Consider the following 22,810-nt stretch of genomic DNA (forward strand, 5'->3'; position numbering starts at 1 on the left):
CCTGCTGTATTTGATAAAGTGGGGGGAATGAAACTGCACCTTGATTAATGTCATCCCTTGGCTAGCTTGTTCGTTAGTTTGTGTGTTTGCTTATATTCAATCCTGCAAAACTCATGATGTGAATACGACTTCACGATGGAAAGATATCTTCAAAGAAGGAAACAATATCAGAAATATTAGAAGTACACCCAGAAACACAACCGTGATAAAAACCAAACTAGCGGCGTCAGAGTCTTACCCTCCTTATCTACTGACACCTCGAAACCTTATAGTCCACGACGATGTAGCTGATATAATAATGAATTTTCTGGTGTAGCGTGTTAGAGATTTATCATTCAGGAGAAATATGTCATTCAAGATCTCTCTGTCTCTCGCTCCTGCCTCACGATGCTGTGCATATTCACGCACAAACAAGTACACGCTGACTCAGAACGTGACAGGCAGCTCATTTGCACTGGAAGTGTTCTTCCGGTCCACACAGGCATTGTTTATTGTATGCTGCTGTTTCTGTTAAATACGAACCAGGAACTAGAAAAAATTATGTGTACTGTCTCATTATCCCCTGCTCAACTCTCGATATCCTATATCACATCACCCACCCGAGCACTCCAAGCAGAACATCACTCTTCGGTCCAGTCCCCCAGTCAGCAAGCCGACAAAAATAAGTAAGAGAGGAGACCAAGAGGCAAATACTTTAAACTGACACCCAACCCCTCCCCTTTAAGACGTCAGCAGGGCACATGGTCAGTCGGAACATTCCAAAATTATATTTAGTTATTCTATTATAGAGTATTTTTATATTTTCAGAAATAAAGTACGTGAGATATCACACGTGCTGCGTGCGTTGCAGAGTTGTCTCTCACAGTGCCCAATACGCTGATTTTCAATGTACTACTTTATTTCTAAGTAAATAAATTATAGGGGCCTGATTTGGGTGTGCAGTCTGCATTAGGCGTGACTTTTCAAAACGTGTTTAAGCCTTCACGGTAGAACTTTCTTTCCCTACGATATTTTAGGGCGAGTAAAACTGTCGTTGCATTTACACTTGTCCTAAATATTGCTCATATAATATATACAAGACTTTTTCACACACCATCCGTCATCTCTATCTTTGCCAAAACAAGACGATTTAACACCAACAAACTTTCTTTAGTATACGGGCTACACATTTACTAATTCCAATAATGATAATATACTTTTATCCATTTTTGGTGGCCATCTGGCCCACATCAACATCACATACTGCTGGTTACATGCATGTCAAAAGTGGGTGGCTGTAAAAGATCAACATTACAGTTATGTTTTGAGGTTTCCACTTCATAGTAAACAATATAATAACATTCAATACTGAGCGATTACTATGTCAATGTCATGGTGTCCTCTTCTTCAGGCATTCTGTTATGCAGAGGGCAACATTAGTGGCTACTTTTCCCTTAAGGTTCTTACACAAAAGGTGAATCTTAGACGGCAAGGGGAGTTTATTATAAAAGAGTGAGATATATCTATTACGTAAGACTGTATATTTAGGGCATATTAACAAACAATTGCACAGGTCGTTTACTCTTTGGCTATCCCACTTTTCACACTCAGGTTTCTTGCTGGTTTGGTGACAACTAGTGATTCTATTAAGCGGTAAACAGTTGCTTCTTAGCAAACACAGGACACGTCTGTGTTCGCGTCGTGTTACCTGGTTTATGTATGTTGCTCTACTTATCTGGACTTAACTTACCAGTTGTCTGGACGATACAATAATCAGAAGTAGACGCTGAATCGCGATTTTTTTGGCGAAAACAATCCTTGAATCTTACTTTTACTGTGGTAATGAATAATGAAAAATTACCGCCTGCCATTACCATACATACCCAAAGCAATGAATAAGTTTTATTTTTGAATCAAATATTTTATAAAGATTATGTTTGTTGGAAGGTTTTTGTCTAAAATACATTTTCTTGACTCCTGCAAAGGCTGCTGTTAATGCCTCAGATTACTTATCAGCAAATTTAACCCACTTTAGCGTAGATGTGAATGTAACGCCTGAATAATTATCGTTCGGTTCTACAATAATCTAACGCCTATGTAAAGCTCAGTGCAAAATATTATTGTCCAAACTCTGAGGCAACAATCCCCCTTTGTTTTTGAGATTCACGCCTACAGGCATGAGTATACACAGAAAGAGGTCTCCGTGCTGGCGTCACCATTGTTAAATAATATCCCTAATTAATATACAATCACAGCTTTGCTATTAGCTAATGTTTTGACAAAGTATATCTATTCATGCACAATCCTGACATCTGTGTGTTGTTGATCTCTCTGCACATGCTGGTGTCCGTAAGAGTTTTTCTCGAGAGCGGAATGGTGTGGAATATTCATCCAGATTCTGAAACGGTGTGTTTTGTATTATTTTTGTATTAGTCATTCAAAGTGTAATCTCTTAGATAGTTAAGTCTGATGCTTGTCTGCGATATACATTTTCCAGAATGTAACGTTGCATCCTCATCTTTTATATTTTTTAGTCATTGCTTTAAGATCGATTTGTTTTCTGAGACGGATACGATGTTAATAGAATTTCGATTAATTTGCTGCATAAAAATGGAAAATTCTCAAATACATTATATTGTGTACCGTTTTCTCAACTGTGCTTTTTACGTGTGGTGGCGGCTGGATACTGATTATCGTAAAACTCGTTTTATGGTTTGAAATACAAGTAAGACATGCAGGAGGTACATGTCTAAAGTGCTTGGAAAATTGTTTTAATAAAGAGCTACCAAAGTCTTGATGGAAAAGTGTAGGTGCAAGGTTTTTTTATCTTTAACTACCTCTGTCACTTTCTGTTTCTACCTCTGATTGCTCTGTGCTTCAGTTGAAAAATATCACAATATATTGAAACCTCCTGTATAGCTTCTCAATATGTTCAACGGTTACCGCCTGTTACCAATACAGTGAGGGTTGGCTGGCCTGGGTTCAGATCTCGTCTCGAGCAAGCTGGTGTTTTTTTTTCCTACATGTGGTATCTGTTTGCAGGGCTGACGGCCTTGCCGTGATGCACCCATAGCTGCTCGCTTAATGTAAAACACCAATCCTTTCCGTTTCTCAATAGATTTTAGTAAGGCAACAAAGGTCATGCATCTTTACTTGTGTCTTTTTTCTACAAGTTCTGGGTATTGAACTTGACAGGGAAATAAAATTATCGATCAGAAATCTATTTAACACAGAGTCGGATTTTTCTAATATCTGTTAAAAGAATGTTTAAATTTTAAAATTTTGTTTGTATAACCTTTGAACCATTGTCCATTTAAAATGCCCTAGTTATTGACGCCACGAGGACATTCACTGCGGTGCAACCCTGGTCTTGTCACTGAGTCTCGCACACAGAGAGATGACAAGACCATGTTTAGTGCACAATATCCCGGATACGCCTGCGCCGACCAATGAAAATGAGTTTTTACAAGTGATACCAGTTTAAAAAGGAAAGAAGGGGAGCAGAACATCGCAAAAAGGGTGTCCTTGACTTCAGTAACTCTACGGAGCCTAAGAGGTGCTGTTCAGCTCCAACATCAGGATTTATAAACCAAGGATCGGATGAGGGCGTGAAGAAAGTTTTAAAAGACTTAGAAGGGAAGACAAGGAGTCATGGGGAGGCTACTAACTGTGTCTGTCTGTGTGGTGACGATGCTGCTTCTAACAGTCTGGAAAACAGAACAGGTCTCTGTTGGGCGTGAGTGTCACTCAGTTTTCACTGGAATGATTGATCTCTCTGTCTCTGACTCTTTTTTGTCGCTATTTTTTGTTACATTATGTTTAAATGTTTCTTCATATCCATTCGATTTCTTTCGGTTTTTTTGGTTGTTGTTTTTTTTTTTTTTTTTTTTTTTTAACCTTCGACAATTACAAAAACAAATGTAAATAATGTATATGCTTCCAATATTAGCCTCTGAAGACTCGGTTTTTATGTGATATTCACATGTACCTTTGCAGAACGTAATTAAACGGATTAGGAACGGCCTTCATGCTGCTTTATTCTCTGCAAAAAATATTGTTATGGAGTTATCTCCCCTGAAAAAGATCAATTTTAATCCACAATCCCGATTAAATGCATCCAGCCATTAGGTAGACAAAGAGTGAGAGAGACTGATGAAGAGCAAAGCTATAGCATCTCGCCGTTAGCTATGAGTCAGATGTGTCATGCGGAGAAACAACGAGAGCATAAATTAAGTCATCAAACAGAGACTAGCACGTGCACGTCAGTCCGCAAACACAGTGAACGTTCTGTGGTTCTGTTGCCCTCGTGACTCGGTGTCTTCACGCCGCGTGTAGATGCTAGTGTAGTCAACACCAGTCTTCTCCCTTACCTACCCCGTAAAACCTGTCCATCAGTTACCGTGAGTGTTTTGATACTCAGTCTTGGGTCAGTTATGTGAAATTTGGCTCAGTCTTTCCAATTCCCTAAGCGACATCGAACACGTTCGTGGCACTTCCCGAAGCCCAGTGGCTGCTGTGAGCTCTGTTCCTCCGGTAACAGTGCAAGTCTAAGCAACTACTTACTTGCTTACCCCTATTTTCCATCGTGCTAGTATGAATTTTTTTCATTCTCTTAGACACTTTTTATTCACTATAATTAAAAAATGTTTGTAGGTTGACTTACTTTCTTTGTCAATTAAGTCTACAGCGGTAACACCTCTATTAAAACAGTTCAGATCAGATACATTTAAAACTTACCAGTCAGGTACCAAACATTGTTTTACAATACCGACTCAGTTTATTCACACTTTAACCCTCACTCATTGTTCCTCTACCTCTCATGTGTTTAGTATCCATTATACAAAGTTGCTTAACATGACCATTCACATCTAGCTGGCTCTAGAACAGACCTGGGCAAGGGGCGGCCCGCCTCCTGTCTCTGACCGGCCCGCCCGCCAGTATATATATATAAACAGTATTGAGTAAAACTGAGTTAACTATATTAGTCCGGCTCTCTAAAACCATCCCAATTTCTCATGCGGGCCCTTGGGAAAATTAATTGCCCACCCCTGCTCTGGAAGAATATTACATTCTATTTCAACCATCAACCAAGAGACATATCTGTCATAACGAAGATCGAAGTCGTATTTCCTTGACCACTGTGATATATTTCTTTCTATTTTTATAGTATTTATTGTGTTTTCATATTATTACCAATGTAAGACTTTTCTCTCATCATCTTGTTCAAGGGACTTTTATGACCTTGACTCTCATGACTTTTCTAATATGATCTCAAGAAAAAAATTCGACAATATTGAGTCTAATGACTTTGCTATCATTATTTTGCTCTCATGACCTTTAAGCCATGTAACATCTTTATTATGACCCTGACTTCCCTAATGACTTTTCTATTATGATGAGTAAGGTGACATTTCTATCACAACTTCGAGTCTAATGACTTTTCTATCGTAATTTCTATCGTAATTTCGCTCTCATGAATTATCATTATCTTCACTTGATAGAGTTTTTGGAGGAATAAAAAAATAAAATAATGTAAAGAAAAATAGTAGGTAATATCATAACATCGCCCACGACATCGAAGCTTTCAACTTCAATAAGTCTAATGTTTTGGCAGAATTATTATTATTAACTATTATTTTATACAGTCTGATAATATTATAATATACGTTCATTAAGTTGTATTAGTAACAAACACGCACTAAACATGTGCACAATTTTCTTAAGAGAAACATAGTCAAAGAAACTTGCTTAAATTTGTAAGTGTTTTGACTTCTGGCAGTTCATCATATAGTAATAAGTGTCAGACTCATAAACTGTAACGACACAACAAGCTACAATTCAGCTCTTTTTTAAAGAAAGTATTTTCATCTTTTAGCAAACGTAGTACAGCTTGTAGGAGGGACATCAGACAAGGAGGGTCTGGTGCAAGTGGTGTATGGCAGCCAGGTGGGTACAGTGTGTGTACCCGACACCTACAACCGTAATAATACCGCCAGGGTGGTCTGCAGACAGCTCGGCTACGTTCTCGGCGAATATGGAAAGTAAAAAACTTTATTTCCTCTCTTCTCAATCTATGGTCACGTGTTTGGTCATGTGCATATCAGAAACCACCACGAAGCACGATATGTCTCACACTTTCGTTCAGTGTGCAAGGGGGGGGGGGGGAATTGTGTTTTACGCCGTGCCAGCAACTGAGGCTATATTACGGCAAGGCAGCCAGCCCTGTAAACAGATGCCACGTGCAGAGAATGAACAGCGTGCCCGAGACGAGAAATGAACTCTGGGCAGAAAACCTTCACTGTATTGGTGACAGGCGCTAACCGTTTGCCACCGGACCGCTCGTTCAGTGTGCAAAAGGGTTATCTTGCAAAAGACTCAATCCCTTTGTAGTCGTACGTGTTAGCACAATTATCAATGTTTATGGAGAGCAATTAGTGAGGTGTGTGGAGATGGAAATGTCAGGAAAACAAATTCAATCATCACAGTACTACAAAGTTATTTTTCAATTAAAGTTCATATCATTCGCTTTAAAAAAGCATAGTTTAAGATTTCTAAGACGTCGATTTTCAAGAAAGACACTTTTATTCAATAAATGCCTAGTTAATTCAAAAGTTATCAGAAATTAAATTTTCTACGAGAGTACAAACAATGCCAAATCGTGTAAAAAATAAGACAAAATTCAAGGCTTATGATCACATATGAGTAGAAGATCATTTAATACTACTCCAACACAATAGTCAATATTTACAGTACGACCACATCAAAGATTTGAAACTTTACAACACTTTAAGCAAATATTCATAAATAGCTTACCTGAGAAATGTAATAAATATGCAAGTTCTTTGAAAAATGCATTTAATCGATCACACGATTGCACAAAATATTTTACTAAATCAGTAAAGCGGGCACTTTCTGTTTGATGAAACTGAGAAAACATAATGTTGTGTAAAAGTTGTGTACACTTTCCAGATTTCCAAGAGGTGCAGGGACTGTGTCCATTTTAGACGTAAAGTGTGATGGGTACGAGAGAAGTGTTTTCATGTGCCGTAGTGGGAGGTTGTTTGTCCCTCCGTCAGACAGATGTGCCAACCACGACTTCGACCTCGGTGTGCGCTGTTCAGACGGGAGTGAGTTTACTTTTAGACGTATTTTGTATATTTTATACATAGTTTTTGATGCATTGTAGTGTGCATAAAAACTCTTTTCTTACAGAGTTCGTTATGTGGTATCATACTTGAATAATGGCAGTACGATTGGAGAAACATTTCGCAAGAATAATTTTTACTTTTTTATCGCTGATTTAAATTTAGAATATTTTTCTTTACTCTTTGTGTACTTAAAGTAAATGGTTGAAATGGTAACTTCAGTGGATGGTTGAAATGGTTGTGGTTTTTGTTGATATATATATATAGATAGAGAAGTGGGGTGGGGGGAAACAAGAATGCAGTGGAATCATAAGAAAGTAAAGATTTTTTAATGTCACAATAGTGAGTAAAGTTGAGTATAAACATTTTAACGAAATATTACAAAATAAAACAATGCTAACAAGAGAATTGAAGAGACGAGAAAAAAAAAGAAATAGAAGTAAAGTGCCTGAAAGAGAATAATCATGCGATGAAAAACAAAATGCATAGGTATCTCTTACTCGATAAGTTATAAACACTTTAAATACATTGAATATAAACATTAATTTCGAATTACGTATAATTATGAAAATTACACTTTTCGAACCAAGCATCAAGGCAGTCAAAGAAAAACAACAATGATTGAAAGGCCTAAAAAATTGTATGTTTGGCTCTTCGAGTTAGTTTCATGCAGTCTTTATCGTAATATACGAGTAAATCCGAAGAAAATACCTCTGCTTTCAAATCGACAGTGCGTCTGTTATATACGATCCACAACACCAACAACTCCATCACTGGAGTGGTGCAGATTAACCGGGGATCAGGCTGGATTAACATCTGCAATGATTTCTTTGACGACTTGGACGCTCAAGTCGTCTGCCTGAGCCAAGGTTACTCGTACTCACGTGTCCTGCCCAAGGGCTCGATGGCTTACCTGTCCGGAAACAACCTTATCACAGCCCTGAACTGCAATGGCACAGAGGCCTCCCTCTTAGACTGCCCTGAACAACAGAACATCTACTGCCCGTGGGGAAACAGTGAAAGATATGCTACAGTCTTTTGTAGTCAAACTCCATCGGAGCGAGGTAAGGAAACGAATTTCAGCTTTGTACACTGTATACATACAAGTATTGTAATTTACTAAATACATCATCATCGTCATCAATCATTATTCAATCATCAATCAATCATCAATCAATCGTCAATCCATCCACCCATCCTTCATCATCATCATCATCATCATCATCATCATCATCATCAAAGCTCCTTATTTCCACTCCTCACATTTCATTCACAGGCCTACAAGCCGCCCCAACGTCAGTGGGTGGACCTGTTGTTGTCATGGCGGACGGAGTCAAGTCTTATGTCTGTCGTGACAACTGGGACGACGCCGCTGCCTCTGTGTACTGCAAGGACCTGGGCTACAACAACGGCGTGGCCATCTACCAGACTGAAGTGTCCATCTCCCGGGATGTCGCCGCCTACCTCGTCAACAGCATCCATTGCACTGGCAACGAGAACTCCCTGAGTGAATGTTCCTTCTCCTCCAACTGGTCCACTTGTGTCACGGGCTACAGCAGTGCTGCCCAGGCTCTGTGCTACAACTATGCAAGTGGTTAGTGACTTACCAGATATAGGTGTGTGAGAGAGAGAGAGATCGAGTGTGTGTTTATAAAACACAAGCACAAAGACTTTAGAGACGCAGAGCGGCCAGAGGAGAAAAATGTCCTTGTCACCCTAGTAAGCTATTTTTCCATCACCAAACAAAGTAGCGTTGCACTGTTCTGAATATTGGAAAAATGTTAAACTGGCAAACTTCAAAGTTTAAAGCAGAGTTTGCTTGAAAATTATTATTCTGCCCTTCTTGGTCATAATTGTAACAATTCGCGATTCAAAGCGAATATTGTTTCTTGTTTCTAAATTGTTTGTTGTCTCAGGCCATTGGTCTGAGCTGTGCTACCAGGGGAGAGCAGTCACGCGAATGCCGACGCAATCTCCACGTGAATTATTTGACGCCATTCAATGGGTTTTGACGTCAGAATAGTTGGCGAGGCGTAACCACGGTGACTACAGTCACTCCATGTGGGAGCCATGCCGACTATACGGTAAAGAGATTATGATTGGTCGGCATGGACCCTACGAAGAGTCTCTAAGTGATCATCTTAACTACCTAGTCGCTAATGGCCTGATTGGTCAAACAAGTAGAGGGATAAGTTAAGTTAGGCAAACTAACGTTTCCCATGACATTTAGAGCTGAGCTGCTTGAGGTGACAGACCTCCGACACATTGGCCTTACGAGTATAACGGGCGGGGGATTCAGCGGTGAGACATCGAAGTGAATAGAGCAACACGGAGACGGCAGACATTCACTGCGATCCGTTGTGGACTTTACTTCTGAGAGTCATGCAGTGGAAATCTGTGTATGAGGACGGACCTTCCACTGTATTAGCAGCACGTGAATAACGGATACTATCACCGTACCTACCGAAGGTGTTAATGTTTCGACCGTACGGACATTCAGAGCTGATGTACTTTCGCGTAACGCGATCGGGCGTCGCAGGACTCGCTCTCTCACATACACGCTCGCAATCACACAGACACACCCCCACGCGCCCGACGCGAGCAACGAAGCCAATCACTCCTCAGTGAACACAGAACACGCACACGGAGTTACACACAAAGCTAAAGTTTATATTGGCGGCCGTATAGTGTGACCCGCCGGCAAAAAAAAAATATATATATATAATAAAATACAATATAATAAAAAAATATGGCAGCGAGGAAAGAATAACAGAAAACAAGACCCCTTTTTAGCAGGAGGTCAAACCAAACAAATAGGGGAGAGTCCCGCTAATCTAATAGTTCTCCTACTAGTCCGGATATCTAATGAGGCACGGTTCAACTAACTTTAATCTAACTGCACACACAATACACTGCTTCACACAACACACACTCGTCACTTATCTCGTTACACCAACAGTCACGTGCACGTGGAGGCCTCCTCTGTTTGACGTCCCAGAACTGCTTGTGTCGCTCCGTCGATTGCAGCGGCTTCTCTGTCCCCACCGCAGAGTCTGGCACTGTTCGGCGGACTTCATTACCGACGGTGTGTAAGGACACTGAATCGTCTGACTGCTCGCATCAGATTACTTGAAGAGCGGAGTGTCAAATGTCGGGAGAATTATTAGCTTTCTACGGACGGTAGACAGTAGGCGGTAGAACTTTTTTTTTTTTTACATTTCATTGCCATTTTTTTCTTAAAACATTAAATGTGTTAACTGTTGGCTGGACCTTTTTGTCTGTATAAAGGTAGAAGAGTGCGGCGAGCGAGTTTTTACATGCAGATGTTTATACACGCTCGCATACATTCATAACGAACTCTTCACAAAACGTTACAATAATCTCGTCAGTTTGCTTTTCTGGGTCACTGCCTTGTAGCATTTCATCACAAAGAATTTCTTTCACTTGCTTTTTTCTCTATTGTCTTTAAGTTAACATTACATCGACTTGTGTCTTTTTTTTAACAAATTTAGCCGAGCATTTTCTCTTTAGGCCGAGAGCTCCGGTTGACTGGAGGTACCACCAGTAATGTAGGGCAAGTGGAGGTCGGTTTCAACGGTGTGTGGGGCACAGTCTGTGACAACGTCTTCACCAACTATGACGCCACGGCAGTGTGCCTCACTCTGGGCTATTTTGGCGGTCTTACTTTGGACAGCAGCGGCAGCGTCCAGAACTCGACAGGTCCTTTCTACCTGTATGGCCTCAGGTAATGATGTCAGTCATGTGATGTCACGCATGACGTTTTCTCCAATAGCCTCCACATTACAAAAAATGAGGATAGTTTTACGGCGTTTTTGTAACACGTTACCAGTTAACTGTTGTTTCCTGCTTTTATTTGTGATTCTATTATCTTGAGTTTTATTGTATTTTTGAAGTAGATTATGAATTTTCAGACAGCTAGCTGAATGTTACAGACTTGAAAGGTCAAGCGTCTGTTATGGCCAAGTGATTGGAGAGGGCTGTGGGAAGTTTGATAACCTCCACTGTGTCTGATCCTGGATCCTCTGCAGTTTGCGTACAAGCCACGTAGGGGAGTGTCTGACATCACTCTCACTCTTTTAGATGCTATCCTACAATACTTGGACACCTCTGGCACCTCTGTTTGGGTCCTGTTCATGGATTTTTCCAACGCCTTTAACACAGTCCAGCCACACCTTCTCGTAAAGCGCCTACTATACTCGGATGTCAACACTAGTCTAGTTCTGTGGATCCGATAATTCCTGAGGATGGGTCTCAGAGCTCCAGCAACAGGTACTGTAGAGTCCGGCTCGTCTGAAAGGGTAATCTGTCAATGGATGGAACGATTTTGTCAGACGAGCAGATCCTCAACACAGGTACCCCTCAGGGATGCGTGCTTTCTCCTATCCTATTCTCTGTATACACACAAATGAGATCACTATTAACAGTGCTATCCTCTTGTTAAGTATTGAGATCACATGGCTCTGGTGGCCTGCCTCAAAGACGAGCAGTCCCTGTCACAGTTCCTGGCCTTCGTGGGGGAACTGGAGGACTGGTTTGACCGCAGCTTCCTGGAGCTGAATGTTGAGAAAACGGAGAAGATGGCCTTTGGGAGAGCAAGTAATGGAAGAGATGGCAGTACCCCTCACTCCCCACCAATCCAAATCAAGGTACAGCAGGTACATAGGGCTACCAGTTTTAATTACCTTGGTACAGTGATAGACGGAAGACTATCCTTTAGTGATCACGTGAACCAAATGTACAAAAAGGCCCAGAAAAGACTGTACTTCTTGAGAAAACTTCGCAGCTTCAACGTCAGCTCTGGGGTGCTGGAGACTGTTTACATGTCTTTTTTTGAGAGCATCCTGACATTTAACATCCCCGCATAGTATAGTTACCTCCTCGTCAAAGACAAGGCCAGGCTGGCCAGAGTCATCCACCAGGCAGATAAAATTACTGGTATGCCACAGCTGCCACTGACTTGTACCTTCATACAGTCAAAAAGATGACACAAAACATCATTTCAGACTAAACACCCTCTCCATCCCAAATTTGAGCTGTTGGCAGGCGCTACAAAGTGCCACGTGTGCGAAAAACTGCCTACCAAAGGTAATTGTGCCAGCAGCCATCACCATACTAAATAAAAGGCACAAGGACTTGTAGGGCTGATATACTGCCTGGCATCCTCCTAAGGAGGTTTCACATGAATGTGAGAGAAGGTGTAGGTATGCATGTGTGTTAAACGTCTTGTAAGGGTATGTCTGGCAATTATGTTGTTATGCTCATATTATGTTTGCTATGTTCATATTATATTTGTATGTGTGGTTGGGCTTGTGAGCAAAACAAAACTTTCTGTCTTGGACTTCCTGGGATAGACAATAAAGTTTTGTTTGATTTGATTACTTTCTAATATGACGTGAATTTTTAATAGTAAAACGCAATTCTATATTTTCATAATAGAACTATAAGTGCATTCACTGTGCTGAAATTTAAGCCATGGTATGATTAAGTCTGTATGGCTTTCTAATAGCACAGTTCACGTAACAGTAGCTATGCAATTCCCAAATTGTCTTGAAGAACTACAGGACAGTAAATTGCTTTGTTAAAGTCATGATATTATCACAGTGATTCAGCAGTAGACTCGATTTGTTGCGCTATGTAGACACTTAATTAGGTCATGATAGTTTACCTTCTCAAAGTCAACTGACTGTTGGCTTACTAGGATGCTTATGTAAACAGTTGCAGAGGTTCAGAGAACAGTCTATGGCAATGTCCTATTAGAAACTTCAACGTCAGCTACAGCTTCTGCTCGTCCCCATCCTACATCCCAAGAGTGAGGTGCACGGGTCAAGGTCAGTGAGTTACATAGTGTGGACATGAAGATCACATGACAGAATATCGTGAATTTAGTCTTGACATGTCACATAGGTGGTTTAACATGTTCTGATGCAAAATACACGCATGGTTTATTAATACTAAATTATCTGGTTCAGACAGTTGGATATCTTGTTTTCTCTGACGTATAATACCAAGTCTATTCTGCCCAAATGGAAAGAAGTGGGTTTCAAAACAGAAATGAAGTGATTTGCTTCAACTCTATTTTTTTTTATTATTATTATTTTTATACAAGCACAAAAATATACGCATTTGGCGAAAGTAAATGAAGTTCTCAAGATTTATTTCATATAGATATTCTTTTTTTTTTTAATGTTGATATTATGTTTGAGGCACCTCATTCTTTTCCGCTACAGTTTATCATTTATTTTAAGGTTTTGTTTTGTTCGTTCCCCACACTCGTTTGCTGGTTGGCAGGCTTGTTATTTTTTTGATCGGTTTGCGCCATGGGTTGTTTTATATTGATCATTTTTAGTAACACCACAACTCGGTGTTAGTTCAACTGGTCTGTACATCTTAGTGACACTATAACATAGCGACAGTTCCGCCGACATGGAAATCCTCATCTAAAGGTTTTTCTCTGTTCACAGTGAAACTAGTTGAAAATGAGGGCTACGGGGCTGTACAGGTGCCCATCAACACCACGTCCAGGACATACGGTCTGGTCTGCGATGACAACTTCACGGACCGCGAGGCCAGTGTGGTCTGCCGTGACCTCGGCTACCCGTACGGCATCCACCTGTGCTGCTCGGTGTTCGGGTATAAGTCCCTGCCTATCGTCCGGTCCGGTGTCAGGTGTACAGGTAGCGAGGCTCTGTTCAACGACTGTTATTACGACACAAGGACATACTGCCTGTCTGGAAAATATGCCTCCATTGTGTGCTCCAACATTCCACCAGGCAGTGGTAAGATTTGGGCTGAAATATATGCCCTATGATTTAACCAAATACAAGCAGAAAGCAGATGCCAATTCATGAACATCACACTGACCTGTGTGAGATATCACCGTACATGGTTTTGTATGTCATGTCTTAAAATCTTTTATCAGAAGAAAGGAAAAGAAACTAAAAACATTAGGATCGCACAAAGAACTAAAGTACAATGTGAAAAAGTAAGTTTTGAAAACCTTTAAATATTATGAGAATACTAGTTTTGATTCTTAAACTTATTATATAGTTCATAAGAACATGAGGAACGAAATACGAATGTAATAGAAATCAAATTAATCTTCTGACTTTACGCCACATAATCTACTTTCTTGAAAATAAGCGATCAAAGTGAGCTAAAAGCAACTAGAGATTTTCACATACCTTATAGAGCAGGGGTGGGCAATTAATTTTCCCAAGGGGCCGCATGAGAAATTGGGATGGTTTTAGAGGGCTGGACTAATATAGTTAACTCAGTTTTACCCAATACTGTATATATAGTATATATACTGGCGGGCGGGCCAGCGGGCGGGCCGATCAGAGACAGGAGGCGGGCCGGATCCGGCCCGCGGGCCGCCCTTTGCCCAGGTCTGTTATAGACCAAGGTCTATAGTTTGTGGCCTCCCTTAACCTTAAATGGTTACCATTACGATAATCCGTTTTGAGGTGTGCGTGCAAGCGTTCATGTAGCCAAGGCATTGAAATTCTACAACTGTTGTAATGACAGTATCCTCGATAATACTTTGACAAACTCTTTACAACTCATACTGTGGAGGGTAAAAAGATTGATAGACACCTTGCTACTTCTTTAACGTCGGCAGGTTACACAGTCCAGATAGACACCGTGTCAAGAGGATCATATGGACGGGTCAAAGTGCAGCACATGGGCTACTGGGGCTTCGTGTGTCCATCCGGCTTCGACCACAACGACGCCAACGTCATCTGTAGAGAGGTCGGCTACACCGGGGGTTGGGCTGTGGTGGACAAGTCCTACGACAGCTCCTCGCTCCGCTGGCTGTCCAACATTGACTGCGACGGCAGCGAGTCTCACCTCAGTCTGTGCCGGAACCTCGTCTTTGGAAACGTCAGCAACTGCGGCAAAACCGGAATCGCCGCCGCCTACTGCAACAGAGAGGCTGGTAAGGGGCCGATGATCTGGGCTTATAGTGGAAACCTGATACAGTTTAATAAGCTTTCTGTTATCCTTTGTCCGTAATGTAAACTGAATAAAGCACACCGTCTATGCAGTCCTTCAGCAAAGTAATCCACGCTTATCCTTGTTTCAGCAAGTATTGTAGTGACAACCACTACCCCTACATATTCTTTGGTACAGCTCATGGTGATGTCGATAAACCATGCTGTTTGTCAATATAGATAAATACTTGTTAATAATGTCATGCTAATAAACCATGTGAACTACTGATGTCGCTAAACATTTTTCCCTTAGTGCTAACAGTTGCATACGGATACAGTCTACGACTTTAGTTTCCTCAAGTTCTATTATGAACTACTAAAGCGAGCATTGAGGTCTTATAGAGCATCTGGATAGTCGACTGTTACAGCAGTGGAGCTTAAAGTAAAAGATTGGGATGGATTCCTGACTCCACAGATGGCTGGGAAAGGTCAAGCATATGCTTACAAAATAAAATTTAGGTAATGCACCAGACAAGGACAAGCTGCTTAGTATATTTACGTTCTTCTTACCTTCCCAGACACCCAGTTCCGTCTGGTTAACGGCACACAGACGACGGGTCGACTGGAGGTGTCGATGGACTATGGCAACAGCGGTTTAATATGCAGCGAGGGTTGGACCGACGTGGAGGCCGCCGTGGCTTGCAAGAGTATGGGGTTCAGATCTGGACGGTTCCTTGGCGCAGGCATCTACGGGAAGGTCAGGTGACAATCTCACATTATGGAAGTACTCGTTACTACAACCAGTTCACTAATTATACAACAATTAAACGAAAAATCATTCCCTCATCACGCCATTCTTTAATATTTTCTATACATTAAAACACACGTTATTTGTATTTACTACTCTCTGTGTTACTAAAAGCTGTAAATGTGAACTTAGGGCCGTTGAGAGCAAACACGTGCCCCTGGGCGGACGACTTGCTAAAACAAGTAGCTGCTGAAGTTCACAGATTCAAGAGTCACATGAGGCTAAAGACAGACACACATTATGTCAGACTAATCAGTAACAAAGCACTGTGCTTGTTCCTAATCTCAGCTGTCTGACATCACTCTCACTCTTTTAGATGCTATCCTACAATACTTGGACACCTCTGGCACCTCTGTTCGGGTCCTGTTCATGGATTTTTCCAACGCCTTTAACACAGTCCAGCCACACCTTCTCGTAAAGCGCCTACTATACTCGGATGAGTCGGTTACAACATGAGACTGTTCTCCCTCATAACTGTAGCTTCGTCCATCACCATGAATTGTGGACAGTCATGCATATATGGTCTACGGTTCTTGCCATCACCTGCTGTATGCCTGTGTCACAGCGATCTGTTGGACCTATAGGTCACATATATCTTATGAATAAAGCTAGCGGTCACATATATCTTGTGTATAGAGCTAGAGATCATATATATATATATAGAGCTAGCGGTCACATATATTGTGTGTATAGAGCTAGAGGTCACATATATATATTATGTATAGAGCTAGCGGTCACATATATTTTGTGTATAGAGCTAGACGTCACATATATTTTGTGTATAGAGCTAGAGGTCACATATATATATATTATGTATAGAGCTAGCGGTCACATATATTTTGTGTATAGAGCTAGAGGTCACATATATATATATTATGTATAGAGCTAGCGGTCACATATATTTTGTGTATAGAGCTAGACGTCACATATATTTTGTGTATAGAGCTAGAGGTCACATATATATATATTATGTATAGAGCTAGCGGTCACATATATTTTGTGTATAGAGCTAGACGTCACATATATGTTGTGAATAGAGCTAGAGGTCATATATATATATTGTGTATAGAGCTAGCGGTCACATATACATGCATTTTGTGTATAGAGCTAGTGGTCATATAAATCTTGCGGGGTGTACTGCATGCTCAGGAATACTTGCATAGCAAAGGTGTTATACATAGGACAGTGAAGACTAGCTATGTTTTAATATCAGGTAGCGGACAGGTATGTCTCACAGGCCTCCACAACTCTCTCTCTCCACAGTCGTAGGAGACCAGTGCCTGTGAACAGTCTATGACTACCCTAACATGCTGTTGATTGCCTGCAATAGTTCAGTCCGGAAATTCTTGAACAGAACCTGGCTATTTTTTAGTGATTGTAAAACCAACTCCGTACAACTGTGAACACATCCTTGTCATTGGTGGGTGGCCTCATATGAAGCTAGCATTGATGTTTTCCATGTGTAAGTGATCATGTTCCGACTAAAAAGAAGACTTCCACAGGGCTGAAAATCTGACTGTCAAGTTTTCTGTAGACTGCGCTGTAAAAATTTATTTTTATGAAGCGCCTTGAGCTTGCCCTTAAAGTAGGGATAAGGAGCTATACAAACAAACTTTATTATCATTACTTTTCAATACTTCTCATTAATCACTATTATGTTTATGCAATAATTGCTACTGTCTACACATTGTTACTACTTTCTTTGGTACTGCTATAACCTTCCTTCAGCTTATAGGCCAAGCTAATGACGGGCTAAGGACTATTTTCTTGCATTATTTAAAATTGTTTATATATTTTATTTAGAACTTCCTATGCACCAATGAATAAATGAAGTTCGTAAATCGCTATTTTCATTTGCACTGAATAGTACTGTACCTGCTCTTATTCCGACGAGCTGCGTCACTTAATGTGTCACTATCGGAACTAAAGAAATGGCATATGTACAGGTAAAGCGAAACTCGTGTTCTTTAGACATCAAATAGTCGGCGGTGTACACTTGGTATACTGAGATCTACAGTGAGGTATACTGTCTGGTTTGTTTGATGGGCTAGCTCACTTTGTACATTCCCGAAGGACATGACAGAATGCTCGAAATACAAAAATAGATTAAGGCAGGCTATATGAGTTGTAATTGTGTTTAGCACAGACCTCGCACATCTAAAGTGTAGGTTTATAGAATATGCGGTCTGTCAGACAGGATTTATTATATACAGGTATTGTCTGTCTGACAGGGTCCAAGTTACTTGCTGCTAAATCACGTAGACTGCACCCGAGCGACATCCTCTCAATCCCTATTGGACTGCGATCTGTCACTCAGCAGTCCCGGCTACCGGTATACAAGCTGCTCGTACTCCAGTTATGGTCCTGCAGTTCAGTGTTTTAATGATTCAGGTGATGACCATCTTAGAGAAGATAACAATAAGGGACACCCTATTCCTATTCCATTTCAAACAAAACTGTTTTAACTATCAAATGGCTTCTGAGGGTGTCAACAGTTGGACAAACCTATAGTCTAATAAATGTAAGATTAAAGAAATCATTTCTATGTATACTAATAAATTGTTTATGCTATGGATTCTGTTACTATTTTTATCATCTGTTTACCTTGTTAAATCTGGCACTTTGCTAACAGACTCTGATATTTGTTTTAGTCCGATTAACGGGGACAAGACAAGAGAATTACGGGCGAGTGGAAGTCTATACCAATGACACCTGGACAGCCGTGTGTGACCAGGGCTTTGACCAGACGGCGGCACAGGTGGCCTGCAGGGCCCTGGGACTCTTGTACGCGCGCCCTCAGTGTTGTTCTGCGCTTGGACCGCTGGGTACGGGCCCAGTCGATGCCAGACAAATCGGCTTTAAGGTGAACAGATGCCGGGGTGATGAGGCTACACTAGCAGACTGCGATGTCAGCACATCAGTTGTCTGCCCTTCTGGAAAATACGCCAGCGTCCTGTGTTCTAATACTTCACTCCAAGAACAGAGTGAGTTAAGGACAAATCTCAGTAAATTATGTTTGTACTGTTTTTTGTTGTTGTTTTTTTGTTTTAGTTATATTTCTGTATTTGTCTCGACCAAGCATTAGGAAATGGAACTGAGATTCTAGATTTTTTTTCATTGCTGCATCAAGCGTGTATACTTTTATACTCATTATTGCTCATTTTCTACCAGCCCATTTCTTCATTATTTCCACTATTCTCTCTTGGTTTTTCTCTGTTTCTCTCTATATATATTTCTCTCACAAATTTAAGCAAGTTTAGAGAAATACTGAGTGCTGTTTTCTGTCATTAATAGTATACAAGTATGGAAAATAGTTCCCATTGTGTGGATAACAGTTTCAAAATCTGTTTGCATCGCGAATTATACGTGGATAGCGTGATGGTCGACAAGACCTGAAAATGTTGTTTCGCAGTACAAACGAAAAGAAAATTATGCAATTTGGCGTTTTTATAATTTTCATCCTGAAAAAGGATATAGGAACTAATTGATTAGGGTGACTTGCTAGCTATGATAGTTAAGGCCAAGCACCTGGGTAAAAATTGTCGAAAATTTTAAGATTTAGCCATTTTGAGATTATGGCATATTGTGAAAGTTCAAAGTCTGTTCTATTCACTCACCGAGTGGATTTTCATAAAACAATCTAGAAATATGTCTATTTTGTCAATAAAAACACCTACTTCTATCCTATTTACTTTTCCCGAGCGCAGAATTAGCGAGAATAGAGAATGTTTGGGACATAGCAACACACTCGACCACGTGCGAAACATCGTCACATCGTATACCGGACGAAAGGTCACTGAATGAACTTTCAAACAAAGGCTGGTTCAAGGCCCATAGAAGGCCCCACGCTATGATACGAGGTCTTTTCTAGACGACACAAAGGGTCGGAAATTTCCTTATATGGATGCATGCGTAACATACTTAGCATATAGCCAATCAGAATTCACTAACGCCGACCTCGACGTGGTCATAGGTCACACGAACACTCTTCGGCAGTGTTCGGGTATCCCACAAGGCAACTGTCATGGCCTCCGGATGTAAACAAGGTCGAGAGTAACTCAAAGCTAATGCTGGGGTATTTTCTTTCTGGGACATTAACGTTATATATTAAATGTTCATTGTGCCTGTCAGACGCTCATTTCTTCTCACAATACCACGTGCGAAAGAATAAAAACCACGTGGACATTCTTAGACCGTCGTAGCAGCTAAAAAAAATGTAACTTAGTGAACTGAATTCGGCTGTCGAAATCACCGTCAGTCATGTGGTAAGCGAGCTGAAAATAAAGCGAAGTTTTAATTTCTGCTGCAAATCTCGGTAGTAATCAGGACTAGATGCGAACATTTACAAACTTGAGTGAACGTGCAATGCTAGTTATTTATGTACTTTGTCAGGAATGTAGGGAAACAGAGCTTACATCATTTGCACAGATAACAAAGGTTGGGTGGGGGTTGGATTGTCTTACTCCAACCAAATGTCACAAACAGAATGTGTGAAGACAATTATGAATAACATTCCTAAAAAATAGAATGAAAACTGCTATCTAGTCAAGTTTGTAGCCATTCAGTATCTAGAGAGCACATCATTGTCAGCCCCCTAAAAGGCCAGACAGCTGGTGCTTTTCCCATAAATTTTTGACAGAAAAAAAGAACCACCTAGCCACAAAAATCAAACATCTTTAATCCATGTGACTACAGATGTAATTCATAAAATAATCCTAGCATACAGAGGAACAGAACATGAGCAGCTGCTCAAATTCTGGTGCACAATGATGTATCTCTAGATTTCATGAACAGGTTCTTCTTCTTATTCCTATTCGCCCCCCAGTGGAGCATATAGGGCCGCAAGAATAGGTTATACTCTGCTACAAGCTTTTGAAATAATTTCTTTAATGAAAGAATTATATTTTGATGTTCATCTCATCACTCTGCAACTGAAGGCTAAGAAAGATGAGAGTGTTTCCTACTAATGCTGCTACTTCAGTAGATGCTTACAAAAATTGAAAGCAATATGTGAGACAGCATCACTAAATGTTAGAGAGCAAAAGACCATAGATGGCATAAAACCATGAAGCTAGTGGACACTGAACTTCTATATAACTATCTAAACCTATAACTGTGTTGCTCAATGTTTGCAAACACCATTGTTTTTATTACTGTGTACTTCTCTGAAGCCTGGTCAACATTTGGGTACACAACACAACCATGTTGACTTTACTAAAAGTGAACAAAATAATTAATTTTATTAGTTATGTTAAAGTTATGTGTAGTAACACATTGAAAGATGGTTATAGTTTTTATTCAACAGGTAAATTACATGAAAGGCTTAGATAAAACAAAGCTACTAAGCTTGAACTTTCTGTTCTCACTTTTTCCGTTCCTTGTTTATGTTACAGTTTGTTTACTTATAAACCCTATAACTTTATATTAACATATGCTACAGGCTTAAAATTTGGTTGAAGGTTTCTTTATACATATCTAAAGATATCTATGAGAGCTTTTAAAAAAACTAATTAGTGGTTTAGTAGTTACTAAGCTTTTAGTTTGTTTTCCCTTGCCTTTTCAGTTTCTTGTTTTGGTAAGCTTGGTTAGTTCAAAAGCTTGTAAATTAATATTGACATGTGATATAGTCATGAAATTTGGTTGCCTATGGTGATTGTTGTACGAGTAGGAGCTTGTGTGTGGTGATATGTCTCGATGTTTTGTAGTAATATTGTATGCATAATTTTGTTTATAGCTCCTTGTGCATGTGTTTATAGAAATCGGTTTGTTTTCAATTGAATTCTGTTTTAAAATATGTAAATATAGTGACAGGTGCCCGCACCCTTGCTGGAGCTATGCTGAAGCAATTAAAAAATTAATTAATCAGTCACACACACTGACACACGCACGCACTGACGCACAGTGACATTATTTTAATGAATGTGTTTTCCCAGCAAGACCGATGCCTTTCTTCGTTTATTAAGAGCTAAAGATGTTTCTGTTGACAGCACTGACAGTGCGACTTGCTGGACCAGGAGGCTACTACGGCATGGTGGAGGTCAACCGTTATGGACTGTGGGGCCCGGTGTGTAACAACAGCTGGGACGATCGTGACGCTAACGCCACCTGCCGGGGTCTTGGGTACAGTCACGGGGTCACATTCTACGGTAGTAACGTCTCAGGTATGTTTTGCAATAAAAACAGTCAGTCCTTATTGCTTGTCATTATGTCTTTAGTCGTTTTACTCATCCCTCTCAGCATGTGTCTCGCGACACCGAAACTCTTAATTGGACTTCTTTTCTAGAAACCCCTATTCTCGTGGGAGACTTCCAGTGCTCAGGGCAGGAGTCATCGCTGGGAGGGTGCTCCTTTAAGGACAGCATTGGCTGCTCGAAGAGACAGGTGGCTGCCGGGGTCCTTTGCTCCCGTACATCGGGTAAGAAGCTACTCTACCCAATGTTAATATCAGGCCGTTTCCCATTCCTTCCATTTCTATTTGCTAAGACGAAGTAACAGCATCAGCTTACATTAATTATGTCAAGCCATCATCACCACTAACACCACCATCATCGTCATCATCGTCTATCAACCATTCCTCCTCCTATCCCTTACTCCTTCCATCCCTCAACCCCAATTCATCAGCCACCATCCATCCACCCACCATACATCCATCGACATCCATTAACCATTTATCCATCCATCATTTATCCATCCATCATTCATCCTCCTTTCATAATCTATCCATCATCTTCTATCCGTCTTTATCTTCTACTCATCGTCATAATCATCCATCTTCATCATCTTCCCTCATCATCAGTCATCCACCATGCATCCATCCCTCATCATCCACTATCCATACCATCATCCATACGTCCATCGACCATTGATCCATCCTCCATTCATCATCCAGCCATCATTTTCTATCCATCATCATTTATCATCATTAT

At 40.5% G+C, this 22,810-nt stretch overlaps 2 protein-coding genes across 3 annotated transcripts in view; both read left to right on the forward strand.

The window, feature by feature from the left end:
* The window catches only part of LOC112577145 (deleted in malignant brain tumors 1 protein-like), a 128,262-nt gene that overhangs the window by 52,854 nt on the left and 52,598 nt on the right, over nucleotides 1-22,810 (forward strand). The gene's annotated exons all lie outside the window — the stretch shown is intronic.
* LOC112553709 (scavenger receptor cysteine-rich type 1 protein M160-like) overlaps nucleotides 2,210-22,810 on the forward strand; it is a 42,341-nt gene continuing 21,740 nt past the window's right edge. Inside the window, exons 1-14 of the mRNA XM_025221107.1 lie at nucleotides 2,210-3,715; nucleotides 5,855-6,020; nucleotides 6,949-7,106; nucleotides 7,856-8,188; nucleotides 8,401-8,718; nucleotides 10,656-10,869; nucleotides 12,861-12,973; nucleotides 13,607-13,921; nucleotides 14,764-15,081; nucleotides 15,655-15,833; nucleotides 18,116-18,275; nucleotides 18,536-18,868; nucleotides 21,872-22,045; nucleotides 22,168-22,299. Coding sequence (XP_025076892.1) covers nucleotides 3,631-3,715; nucleotides 5,855-6,020; nucleotides 6,949-7,106; nucleotides 7,856-8,188; nucleotides 8,401-8,718; nucleotides 10,656-10,869; nucleotides 12,861-12,973; nucleotides 13,607-13,921; nucleotides 14,764-15,081; nucleotides 15,655-15,833; nucleotides 18,116-18,275; nucleotides 18,536-18,868; nucleotides 21,872-22,045; nucleotides 22,168-22,299 — 2,998 coding nt within the window. The 5' untranslated portion in view covers nucleotides 2,210-3,630. The remainder of the gene's footprint in view (nucleotides 3,716-5,854; nucleotides 6,021-6,948; nucleotides 7,107-7,855; nucleotides 8,189-8,400; nucleotides 8,719-10,655; nucleotides 10,870-12,860; nucleotides 12,974-13,606; nucleotides 13,922-14,763; nucleotides 15,082-15,654; nucleotides 15,834-18,115; nucleotides 18,276-18,535; nucleotides 18,869-21,871; nucleotides 22,046-22,167; nucleotides 22,300-22,810) is intronic.

Source organism: Pomacea canaliculata, linkage group LG1 (assembly GCF_003073045.1).
Source record: "Pomacea canaliculata isolate SZHN2017 linkage group LG1, ASM307304v1, whole genome shotgun sequence".
Classification (NCBI taxonomy): Eukaryota; Metazoa; Mollusca; class Gastropoda; order Architaenioglossa; family Ampullariidae; genus Pomacea; species Pomacea canaliculata.